The sequence below is a fragment of the Oryzias latipes genome, chromosome 13, assembly GCF_002234675.1.
Source record: "Oryzias latipes chromosome 13, ASM223467v1".
Taxonomy (NCBI): domain Eukaryota; kingdom Metazoa; phylum Chordata; class Actinopteri; order Beloniformes; family Adrianichthyidae; genus Oryzias; species Oryzias latipes.
In genome coordinates, this window is record NC_019871.2 from 30,716,352 (window position 1) to 30,729,699 (window position 13,348).

A 13,348-nucleotide genomic window follows, 5' to 3' on the forward strand; every position below is an offset into this window, starting at 1 on the left:
AATGACTGCAGGTCACAACATCCAAACCTGTGCACAGCCTGGATTGATTACAAGAAAGGCCATGACTCAATGCCACAAGCATGGATCATTGAATGCTTGGAGCTGTACAACATTAACAGGACTCTAAGAGCCTTCATAAGAAACTCCATGAAGCTGTGGAAAACCACCCTTGAAGCCAATGGAAACTTGCACAAGTGTCCATCAAATGTGGTATATACTAAGGTGATGTCCCCACTGCTGTTCTGTACAGGTCTAAACCCCCTCAGCCAAATAATCAAGACTGGCTATGGACAGCGACTCAGAAATGGCGCTAACATCAGTCACCTCCTCTACATGGATGACATCAAGCTATATGCTAAGAACAAGCATGACATTGACTACCTGATCCACACCACCAGGATCTACAGTATTGACATTGGGATGTCATTCGGGCTTGAGAAATGCAGCCGGATGGCGACAAAGAGAGGCAAGGTAGTCCACACAGGAGGGGTCTCACTCCCAGAAGGAAAATAGCAGACATTGAGGACAGTTACAAGTACCTTGGAATTCTGTAGGCAAATGGCAACCTGGAGCAGGAAACAGGTAAAGTAGTAACAGCTAAATACCTCCAACGAGTAAGGCAAGTCCTGAGAAGCCAGCTCAATGCCAAGAACAAGACCCGGGCAATAAACAGCTACACACTGCCAGTTATTAGATAGCCACTATCCAGTATGAAATATCCAAGAAGCATGAGTAAATCAAGCTCAAGGCCCCAACTGACAGTATGCTTAGTGAATGTCTCAGACAATGGAGAGCAGAGGATATAGTGCTGGAGGACAGATCTTCATGGGAGGACAAACCCCTGCATGGATGAACCATCGGACCATAACTGAAGTTGCTGATATCAAGAAGTCCTACCAATGGCTATAAAGGGCTGGCCTACAGGACAGCACTGAAGCACTCATGCTGGCAGCTCAGGAACAAGCCCTGAGCACCAGAGCAATAGAGGCTCAGATCTACAACACCAGACTAGACCCAAGGTGTAGGCTGTACAAAGAGGCCCCGGAAACAATTCAGTACATAACTGCAGTGTGTAAGATGTTGGCAGGGAAAGCATACATGACAGGATGGTAATGGCGAACCAACCAGACATTGTAGTGGTGGATAAAGAACAGATGAAAGCCGTTGTGGTGGATGTGGCAGTGCCAAGCGATGGGAACATCAGGAAGAAGGAACATGAGAAACCGGAGAAATACCAGGGACTCAGAGAAGAACTGGAGAAAAGCCTGGAAAGTGAAGGTGACATTGGTCCCTGTGGTAATTGGAGCACTCGGGGCAGTAACCCCCAAGCTGGAGGAGTGGCTACAGCAGATCCCTGGCAAGACCTCAGACCTCTCAGTACAGAAAAGCGCAGTGCCAGGAACAGCTGCACAGAGCACCAGATCGTTTTTTATGTGTGTGTGTGTATATATATATATATATATATATATATATATATATATATATATATATATATATATATATATATATATATATATATATATATATATATATATATATATATTTGTATTTTAAGACTAAAACACTGTTTAAGAAATATAGTACTATGAAATATTAGTACATAACATTGATCATTCAAAAACAGTAAAGTACACATATCTATGTGAGGAGATACTTTTAGTATTAACAGATGAGGCATTTTAGTACAATAACAGAAAGCAGCGACTATCATATTTCATCCTCTGCTGAAAACTGTTTTGGGGGGAGTATGCCATTTCTAAAGGACTGTTGGCACCGTTGGAAGTGCGTGCCATGGATAACAATGCTTCCTCTGTGAGCTCGGGTCCATCAGGACGCAGTGACGTATGTTTCAGAGGATGTTCGATTGGCCGTTCTGCATGTCAATCAAGTCCTGTACTTCTTGGAGGATTTTGATTCGCTGACTGAATTTTTATAAATATATATTTTTTATTTTTATTTGTTATTTACCTTTGCTGGCTTGCAATCTACCCTCATGTCCTTGAAGATCGACCGGTTGTTCGCGATCGACGTAATGAGCAGATAAATAGACAGACAGATAGATAGAGAGAAAGACAGACAGACAGTAAATAAAGTAGGCCTAAGTAAGTATGAATATATATATAGAGTAAGGGTGAAGGGGCAACTTCTGAGTCACTCTCAGTCCAATACTAGCTGGGGTTACATGTGCAAAACGTCTTTTTATCGGATCAAAGATCGTATTACAATTGAATTGTGTACATTGACCCAGAAAAACTTTATCTGATAATAACAATGGTATACATATGCCACATTTTCGATCGGAATAAATCATTTTCTACTGTCAAATACCGTAATAACGTAAACAAATATAGAAGAAGAAATTGGAGTTACAATGTAAACAAACAAATCTGCAGAATAGAGCGAGATGATCTTCTAAACATTCTTTTATCATTTTTGTGTTTTTAATTTAGTGCCATTTCATTATGTGCAGCCAGTGCTTTTTTCTTGGCCGCACGGACCCAGAAGAAGGGATAGGATTAGGTTAGTACGTGCTAACAACATTTAGCCTCGGATGTACTGCAAACCTATACGGTCAGTGGCACAATGTGCTTCTTGGCTGCACTTAATTATGTGGGAGTAACATCAGCCATTATTTTGTCTGGACACGAATGGTAACACAAATCCACATGATTATTAGCACAGTTTCTCAGGACTGTGCGTAGCGAAATATCTAAATTCAAGTGCCACTTCCACCAGCTCAGAAACCATGTCAAAGCCGCTCCTCTGCTCTGAGACACAGTTCCCCCGGGAGATACAGTTTTCCTGAGTCTGGCAGCTCGCTCATGCAGAGCGTTACAGAGTGCAGTTCACACACTTTTCCCTGCCCACACTTATGAAGCTACTAGTCTGTCTGCTCTGCTCAGAGACATGGTTTGCAAGCTCAGAGCAACCAGTCGGTCCTGTTTGCCTCCAAAGCCTCCTCTGGAGCGCCACAACGTCTATGCACGATGTACAAGCGAACGCAGAAGTGACCCACAGTCGTAATTAATTGTTTATATAAACAACGTTCAGAAAAACAATTGGCATAACCCACCTATCTTGAGGAAATTTTGATCCGAATGAGTCTGATCAGGTCAGAGTATTCCGAACAGCTTATTTACACATTTTTATTGTGATCAGGTGTTGATTCATGAGAGAGTTTTCAACATTCTTGAATTTGCAGAACAACCTGCTGGGCCAAATCCCTCCCCACCGTTCAATTAATTGCTATCTATTTATCGATCGATAGATGGATTTGGTCCATCTTCTCTGTAAAGGTTGTACTCTCCAATTTGTGGCAAACTACTTGAACTCCTGACCTCACTGTTCCCTGCAGCACTTTTGCTGATTTTTGGGCAACCATTAATTGAATGGTGGGGGAGGGGGAGGATCAGCAGGTTTTTCTCCCAAGTCATGAAACCTAAAATTCCTTATCAAGTCTCCAGATATTTTCAAAGGGGTTTATTTTATTTATTTTTTTGGCAAATTTAAACTCTAAACAAAGGAATAATGAGTTGTGGTGCAAACTATTAGACTAAAATAAAAATATGTATCTCTAAGACACTTGCTTTTTTTTGCGTTTTATAGGTTATTTACTATCTTAGACACAATTTAATAAAGGGTTGGAACAATTCAGTTCCTGCAGTTTTTGACTGGACCTGGTCGTAGATGGTCTGAGTGTAAAAAATGTGATATATAAATAATGTTGAATAAAGGAGGCACTATATTCCTCAGACTGTCACTTCTACATCCGCATCAGGACTCCGATCAGAGCACAGAACAAGATGAGCGGTTTAAACTTTTATCTTCAGTTTTCTTCAGTTTTTACAGAACTCACAGCCTGGCTACATGTAGCCTGTCTGCTCCCCTCCCTCCCTCTGTTTTTTCCTTAGGACCACGCTCGTCCACATCCATGCCTGAACAGAATGTACTAAACAGAGAGTAATTCACAACAGTGCCTGAACAAATTATACTGAACAGGTGGGAATTTACAACAATTACCCTATTTTACATTTTCATAAGTCAAATATGAGGTTTCAGAAATCACTCTGAAAATGTAGGGGGTGGGTTTAAAATAAATAAACATTTTCTTTTGTACAACCTTACAAGGGGAAAATATGTTGATTATCTAGTAAATTTGTCACCATATCAAACATGTTTTTGACAAGTTAAAGAAATACAACCACAATAAGTATAACAGGGTATTATGGTTTTGATCCTGTGGACATATATGCCACAAGATCAGCTACACCTTTAAGAAGCATTCTATGGATCATCAAGGGGGCGGAGCTTCACAGACCAGATGACCAGAAACAGGAAGCCTGGGCAAATTAAAAATGTTTGGCTGAGATAGCAAGGGTTAGCCATGTTTTAGGATTATGCTAGACGTCCCAGGGCCACTCCAATACAAGCGTTACACTACTGGATTACTTTTTTGTAGTTCTCTCAGTGAATGGGTTATTGCATGTTTTTTTTCCCTTCACTTTTTGCCTTTCCATTGGATATAAACGTCACAGACTTGGAAAAAAGACGGTGAGATCAAGCCTGTTTATTTTGTTTATTTATGAGCGGTACAATGCTGGTACCAAGATATTAACTCGACAGAGCTTTGTAAATATCCAAATTTAAGATGTTATTGGTTGTGTATATATGGTGTAGTATATTTTGCTTGATGAACTGCTTGAGGGGTGGAGGGTGGGATTATTATTGTTATTATATTTGAGGCAGCTGATTTTTTTAACCATTAGGTTTAAACGTGTTACTCGCACATTTAATCAACTTAGTATTGAATTACTTATGTGTGTTTTTCTGCTGGAGTGTGGCGGAAATTGTTACAATATGCATTTGTTTATATGCACTAGTTTATTTTATTTCCTTTTGAATGATCAAAAGTTGAAAACATTTTGACCCATTTTGTACCACTATAGTAGAGTTCCCCTTAATCCTCTCCATATTCTTAATAAAAGTTCAGTTGCAGATATTACTGACCTTGTTTGGGGATACCCAGGTTCAAACCCCACCTCAAGGGATTTTACATGATGGCTCATGCCAGTCTTCATACACTTTATGAACTTATTTCATACTACAATAATCACATCCTTAATCTTCTAAAAAGGCAAAATCTTTTCTCCTCCCCTCAAGTTAAGTCCCTGGGTGTCATCCTGGACAGTCCTCTTTGCTTCACTTTTCAAATTAAGGTCACTCGGACTCCTCACTTCTACTTCTGGAACACCCACCATTGTTGCCCTACCCTCAGCCCTCATTCCACTGCCGTACTGGCTCACAGCTTCATTACATCTCATGTAATTCACTTAGGTAAAGACTAATGCAAAAAACTCCCCACAAACTTCCACTGGTTCAAAACTCTGCCGCCTGCATCATCATTCAGTGTTCCCCCTTCCATCATATCACACCCATACTCAAGCAGCTTCACTGGCTACATGTCTCCAATTGGATCACCTACAAAACCCTACTTCTAACCTACAAAGCCATTCATACCCCCCCCCCCCCCCCCATAGCTCTCAGATCTCCCTCAAGATCCCACTCCCGCCCATGGGGAGATGGGCATTTAGTTGCTCTGCCCCATAACTCTAAAACCCCCTCCTCCCTGACCTCCGGATAATGGACTCACTCTCTCTTCATCAGTTTGAAGAAAGGCACCTGATAAATAAAATATATTATTATTATTAAAAAATTATGCATTTATCATGCATTTATTAATACTTAATACTTACAATTGTTAAAAGCGTCCAGACTATTTGGTCAGTGGTCAATTCAGATTAAAAAAAAAATGTAAAAATTATTTTTAATTCCTTATAGAAAATGATTTGCTTCAGTAATTTGATTTATTCTAACAGTTGATTGCTCTGAACAGAAAAGATCTATTGTAGACTTGTGGAGACTCTTCTGGTCGGGTCTGAAGGAAACACTGATCCCCATTGCAGGAAATCTGTTGAAGCTTCTGACTGATGACACTGTTTCTAAACCACTTAGTTGTAAAGATAATGCTCTGTTATGGATTATCTCCCTATTATGGTGTATCCATCCTCTTTCCCACAATCAGCTCTAATAATGAAAATAGTTGTAAACTTTAATCATTTCACATCAACCAATTTATGAATCAATGCTATGTATAGAAGAGTATTTACTGAGGAACTAAATCAAAATATGTGAAATGGTTTTGATTTGATCAAAAAGCACTCTTGAAGAATATGACAACAGATATTTACAACAAATGACCTGTTTCAGAAGTCTCAACCAATTTGACCACTGGCTTCTTTTAGCACTGGCTGGGCCACTAAGTCTTTTTTGTTAATAGTGCAAAATGCAGTCCTGCACCTCCTCTTTGAATATACAATGTCTAAAAGATGCCTACAAAATTTCTTAAATTCTACAGTATAAATACCAATAATAATAATAATAATAATAAATGTGAAACCCCATGCAAGAAGTGTAAAGAGGATACATTACATTAGCGATTTAATTAAAAAAATTAGCGATATTTAATAAATCTTTAGATTTTAATTTTAAAACTGAGTTACATTAAGTAACATTTTAAATAAATGTAGTCAAAATTTGATTTATATAAAAGCATTAAACTTACATATATTTTTAAACTATTAAATATTATGCAAAGCATGCTTTTCTAGAGATGCCTTTTTCAGTTAATTGACCATCTTGATGTAATTCCCGATTAGACCTGTAGTTGGCCCCAAAGTACGCTTTTAGACGCAGTGCCTAAAAAAACTGTAGGGGGAGATCATGAGCAAAGTCTGTGTGAAAATTCAGGTGAAAAAAATGCACTTTTGGCCAAAAGTGGGGACTTCTGGGAAAATGAGAGGGAAGCATCTATGGGCAAAGTAGAGCAGTTTTCAATCAAAAAAAAAGTGAGAACCGGCAAATGTCCTCACTTCCAGAAATTGACCTCACTTTGTTGGTTAAAAACTCTCGCTGGTCCTCAGTAAGTAGTAAGTGCAAGAACTCTCTCTCACACACACACATGTGTACACACACCCACAAACATCCGCACTTATGCACACACACACACACGGTCACACACACTCACACACACCCACACACACACACCTGTGCACACACCCACTCTCTCTCTCACACACATGCGCACACACGGTCTCACACACACACACACATGTGCAAACACACACACACTGTCTCTCACACACACACACATGTGCACACACACACACACACACACGGTCTCACACACGCACACATACACACACGTTTTTCATAAAACACGTTGGTCCCCCCCCCACACACACACACATGTGCACACACACACACACACACACGGTCTCACACACGCACACATGCACACACGTTTTTCATGAAACACGTTGGTCCCCCCCCCACACACACACACACAGTTTGAGGAGCACTGCTCTAAAGGATGAATCCCTCTCCAGCCTACAGAGGTTGGATTTGAGTTTTACCAGGAAACAAAGGGGTGTTGCAGGGGAATGTGGGTCTGGAACAATGCCTCCCTAAGGGGGCTATTGAATAAATGGCCTCTTTCTGCCTTCAGCAGAGTCGCTTTGGTTCCTAACAATAATGGATCAGATTGATCTGCTTTTCCAGACCATCATTCATTCATTCTTGCCCAGTTATGTGAATAAGCGACTGCACTGCTTTAGGTTAAAGGAATTAACATTTGCTCTGTGTGAGAATTCAGGAGTCACCCGTCTTGATCAAGTAAATGTTTTTGGTAAAATGTCATAACTTAAAGAAATGGCCTCCTCTACTTGGTGCTCTTATTGATCAGTTTTCAGTCATGGTTTTTGGCGTTCACGTGGACGGCCTCCTGCCCAGTGTCCTTCCCTCAGCTGCTGGGACCTTCTGTCCCTGTCCTCTGTCTCCACCTACTCCTCTACTGTTTAATGCCTGCACAGCGACTAGAAGAGAACGTCAGAGCTATGATGAGCTCTGCAGGCGGCCTGGACCGGGTCTAGACTCCAGCTGGTGCTTCTGGGTAATGAGAGGCAGTCCAGTGTTGTTCATCTGATGTCGGGTTCATGTCCCTTTTGGAGCTGCAACTGTTTCATCAGCTCCCTGTGAGGCCCCGATCAATGATTGCATTTGTTTTTGTGCGCTTATCGTGTCTCAATGTGTGCGCTTGTTATACCCTGGTGTGTGCGTGTGTGTGTGCATGTGTATTTGTGTGTGTGCGGCCGGTGCTGTGACCATGATTGTGCTCATCTCTGTTCTGTAGGCTACTTGCCACTCTCTACTGAATAAAGCAACAGTAAAAGAAAAAAAGGAAAACAAAAAATCCGTAAGTTTGGAGAATCTCCTTTCATACAGACACTTTCCCCCTGAAGCAAAAAAAAAAGCTTTTTTTTTTGCATTTAATCCATTTGATTTTCTTTTTTATTTTCCATAATTGATCAATGTTTTTTGTACATGGTGAAATGTCTCATTCTGTCCTCCATACTCTGTCTGGGATCACTGTACTAATCTGGGCTTCACGCCGGGTTTTCTGGGGGGGACAGCAGCCTCTCTCTCCTCTCTGGACCATGTTGTCCCACAGGAGACTCTTCACAGAACATCCCATCAGTTTCCATGTGCTCCACCATCGGGTTAACCTCACGCAGCCGCATGTCTGGCCTGCTCACACGTCTGCAGCTCGGAGGACATTTTCTGGTTAATCTTGCCTCACTCTGCCATGACTCGGTTCTTCATGAAGGAATGTCCAACGCAGCAGCAGCAGCAGCTCTGTCCAGAACAGATGGTGGTAGGAGAGGCCCTGCAGTCTGCTTCTTCAGAGGCGCTGCTTTGTTGTTGACTTCAGGCCAATGCCGGTTAGGGATTGCTGCTGTGGTTAGATCAGCGGCAGCACCTCCTCAGTTTATCATCACATCTGTCTACTAGAAAGAAAAGGCTCCTTCTGTTTCCCATCAGTTGTCATAATGACTGACGGCAGCATGTTCTGCTACCTTCAGTTTAAATATGGACCTCTACGAAGACTCTGAAGCAGCAAGAGCTTAAATCAAGCAAAAGACTAAAACTCTGAAGAACATCATTTAACAGTTTTGACCGTACTTAGTGAGCAGAGAAACCTTTGTCTTTCTATTTCTATTCCTGCCTCATTGGAATGTAGAGTAGAGGCCTTATTGTGTTTGGTTTCACTTCTTGAAACTCTGTTCAAACTGCTCTCTACAGGCGTCCTCAGTTTCCCTCATAATTGAAACAGGCAGGCTTTTTTCTGGTTAGACGTGTAGAGGGACAGAGTAGGACCGGGTCTCAGCATCTGAGTAGATCCACACGCTAGTTAAAGTGGAAGAACTTTAAAAAGAGTTTAGATGTTAAAAACCATTCTTAAACATTCAGACCTTAACAAAAAAAGCTGGAAGGCTTTCTTATCAAAATCAAAACTAGCTAAAAACTAATAGAAAAAGGTTTTTTTGGCTTACAAACAAAAAGGAAAATTCCTCTAGAATCAGACAATGGAAGCCACATCTTCTCGGAGTGGTGTGTGTGTGTGTGTGTGTGTGCGCGCGCATGTTGGTCAGGACGACAACACAAAGATGGACGGACGAGTTAACCATCAGCCACGTCTTATGGTCCACTCTGAAGGGATGAAACCCGCGTCCTCCTGAGAAGATCACAGGAAGAATTTAGGGGACGTTTTCTAGAAACTCCTACTGAGGCTTGCAGGGAAGAGCTGTAGAAGTTCATAGATTTAGGATGAAGACATTCAGGTTTCAAGGAGAGAGAATCAGCTCAGTGAGCACGGCCACTTTCCCACAATGCATTAGAGCGAGCAGATTCAGGGCTGTGATCACCTACCTGCTTCAGACTCACCTGAGCAGAGCAGGCGGGACTAGATTGTGACCACTGGCGTTTCCACACAACAGAGTCCTCCTGGGTCAGTAGATGTGAGGCTACACAGTCCCTACATGAGTGTTTGTTCTTTCTCCTTCTGCAGAGCAGCACCTGTTTGCCTAAAACCCTCATTGGGGTTTCCAATGCATGAATGGCCTTAGCTTGTTATGTCAGTGAGTGGTGGTGATGATTCATGCTGCTGCAAAAACACAACCCTTCAAATGAACAAACACAGGAACATGTTAACCAGACATCAGCTTTGGCATTGTGCTTGATCTTCTGAGCAGACGAGCAGTGTGACAACAGGCCTGATCCCCATAATGCTTTGCTATGGAGCAAGATGATGTGGCACATAGTTGACCTCAGCATCCATCATTTGCATTCTTTTGGATCAGAAATCCTCCGAAACATCTCGGACCAGCAGGAAGGTGTCATTTGGCTCTGCGGGTTGCTCCCCCTCTTTCTGAGGCTGTAAGCAGAGTTAGGCTCTTCCTACAGCCAAGAATTACCTGGCATTGTGTGCAGGTCTCTTCCTGAGCTCTCCTCTGCTGTTGCTCCTCCTGAACGCCGTCTCTGACTGACCATGACTCCGCCCACCACTCTGCTCCTCATCCTGGCACATTTGTTTTGTCCTCATCCTTCCTTTGCTCTGCTGTGTGCTCAAATTCACTTTCAACATTCCTGCTCTCAAACTTGGTCTTCCTCTCACCTCCTCTTCTTCAAAATGTTCGTCACCCCCCCTGTTCTGGCCCCACCCCACCCCACCCTTTCTCACAGGTGGTGAGTCAGCGTTTTCCTCAGAACAGCATCGGCGCCGTGGGAAGCGCCATGTTCCTGCGTTTTGTCAACCCCGCCATCGTTTCTCCTTATGAGGCCGGCATCCTGGACAAGAAGCCCCCCCCCAGAATAGAGCGAGGCCTGAAGCTCATGTCCAAGGTTTGACCTGCACCCCCCCCCCTGCTGAGACCTGAGGGCTTTTTAAAGCAAACTTTCCTCACAGCTTCTGTTTCTTAACATTCACCTCCTGTTTGCCTCATGTTTGGACATTTGTGCTTTTCACTCAAACACAAATGTTAGAGTAGACCTGAAAGGTAATGTAAGTGTACAAAGTTTCAAGACTCAACTGCACTTTTAAAGGTTTTTTTCAATTGTTTTCTTAGAGAAATGAACATTTAGCCTTTTAGGATAAAGTTACAAAGAACGTGGATTCATTGTAAATGTTACAGATCAGAGAAGTGAGTCCAGTGGACTTCAGGAACTATCTCAGAGGGTTGATTTCTCCTGGAAAGACTGCAGGTTACATTAGGATGTGTCGATCTGAGGGCTGCACTGAGGCAGATCAGCTCCTCGCTGTTAGCCCCCCCAACATTTACAGCTGACTTGCTGTTAAACCAAACCTTCCTCTTGCTGTGAATCTTGGAATTCCACAGCGATTTCCATCTTGCCAGCTGTTAGGATGAACAGTCAGGTGTAGAGCTGATGATCAGTAAAAGTGTCTGTGTCCTCCAGATTCTGCAGAGCATTGCCAACCACGTGTTGTTCACGAAGGAGGAGCACATGAGGCCTTTCAATGACTTTGTGAAGAGCAACTTTGATTCAGCAAGGAGGTAACGGCGAGCTCTGGCTGTTTCAGAGCGGGCACGTGCCTGAGGCTGCTGCGGCCAGGTGGAGTGACCGCGCTCCTCTGTCTGCAGGTTCTTCCTAGACATAGCTTCGGACTCTCCACCCAGCGACTCGGTCAACCACAGCCTGTCCTTCATCAGCGACGGGAACGTGCTGGCCCTCCACCGGCTGCTGTGGAACAACCAGGAGAGGATTGGCCAGTACCTCTCCAGTAACAGGTCAGAGTGGTCCCGTTAGCGTTCCTGCCCCAACCATTCTCTGAGGGAACTAACCCTTATGTTGTTGCAGAGACCACAAGGCTGTCGGCAGGCGACCTTTTGACAAGATGGCGACCCTGCTGGCCTATCTGGGGCCCCCAGAGCACAAACCGGTGGCAGACACTCACTGGTCCAGTCTCAATTTGACCAGCTCTAAGTTTGAGGAGTTCATGACCAGGTAAGAAAGTTGCTGGTCTGCTGAAGGGCCAGACTGGTGTGTGTCTGTGAAAACATCCATTTAATGAAGAGAATGACTTTTCCCACTGACACTGAATTTGTTTTAGGAACAGTTTGGGTCTGACAAATATTGCAGTGGCTGAGAAACACTTCATTCTGAGAGGATTAAGATTGCATCCCAAGTCGCAGATTTAACTGACTTACCTGCTTTGCTAGTTTGACCAAAGTTAGGCAGACTTTCTGACCGGGAGAGGGTCGTCCATGTGGGACTGGATGTTTAGTTGAAACAGCTGTAGGAGGAAAGTTGATGCTCTCCACTGAGCAGTCTGATCTATTACCTGTCCGGTATTTTGAGCATTATTAAATGGACCCATCAGGCCGGACCAAACCGTTCAACGTCTGGGTCCTCGTTTTTTGTAGGTCCATAGAAAAATGGAAGTAAGTAAATCTGTATTTACATAGCACTTTTCTCAGAGAACTCACAAAGTGCTTCACATTCTTAAAACAATCTAAAATCAGAGAAATAACATGGCACAAGGTGTCTAACCCAGGTAAAACCCACTAAGACACACTCAGGCATAGAAGAAGTAAGGAGAGCTTTTAGCTGACTGTAGGGCGGAGCTACTGTTGAAACCCGTTGATTGGCTGAAGGTCATTACCACAAAAGAAAGCGTCTGTTTTCCTCTTCTCCGCCTGCAGTCTTCTCTCAAACAACATGAAATGCTTTGGTCAGGAGACCAAAAGCCGGAAGGAAACGAGCTGCTGGACAACCTCCGTTGTTGTTAGCTTCACCCAGCATGCACCACGACAGTCCATCTTTGAGTGCAAACGCTCACCTGAATTGTCTGGACGGTTCTAAACTGGACTGGACCGGACCGCTCTGTGGAAACAAGGCTGCTGTTTTCCAAGCACTAGGTTCTCAACGAGCTTTCCATGTTTTTGTCCGACAGGCACCAGGTCCATGAGAAGGAGGAGTTCAAGGCGTTAAAGACGCTCAATATTTTCTACCAGGCGGGAACCTCCAAGAATGGGAACCCGGTCTTCTACTACGTAGCTCGCAGGTACGGGGCTGAAAGTTGCGCATGTGTGCGAGGCCTTTTCCTTTAGAGCAGGGGTGCTCGTTACATCGATCGCGATCCACCGGTCGATCTTCAAGGACATGAGGGTAGATCGCAGGCCAGCAAAGATAAATAATCTGGCACATCTGACATGTCTTGACATGTTTACACACAATTTTTATACGCAATTTTGCACACACATTTTGCACATTCTTTATTACAGTTTATATTTGAACACTTGTATATATATCGTTATTCCTTGCTATTCTTGCACTGAAATGGTGATGCTTCAATTTCATTGTTCAACGGACAATGACAATAAAGCAAATCAATCAAATAACCAAAAAAAATAAAAATGTACTTCTAAAAGAT

At 43.0% G+C, this 13,348-nt stretch overlaps 1 protein-coding gene across 2 annotated transcripts in view; it reads left to right on the plus strand.

Moving 5' to 3' along the window:
• Positions 1 to 13,348, plus strand: part of nf1 (neurofibromin 1) — a 91,772-nt gene that overhangs the window by 44,572 nt on the left and 33,852 nt on the right. For both annotated transcript variants that reach the window (XM_023961964.1, XM_023961965.1), the window contains exons 30-35: positions 8,249 to 8,311; positions 10,639 to 10,797; positions 11,371 to 11,468; positions 11,556 to 11,702; positions 11,773 to 11,919; positions 12,869 to 12,979. In XM_023961964.1, coding sequence (XP_023817732.1) covers positions 8,249 to 8,311; positions 10,639 to 10,797; positions 11,371 to 11,468; positions 11,556 to 11,702; positions 11,773 to 11,919; positions 12,869 to 12,979 — 725 coding nt within the window. The remainder of the gene's footprint in view (positions 1 to 8,248; positions 8,312 to 10,638; positions 10,798 to 11,370; positions 11,469 to 11,555; positions 11,703 to 11,772; positions 11,920 to 12,868; positions 12,980 to 13,348) is intronic.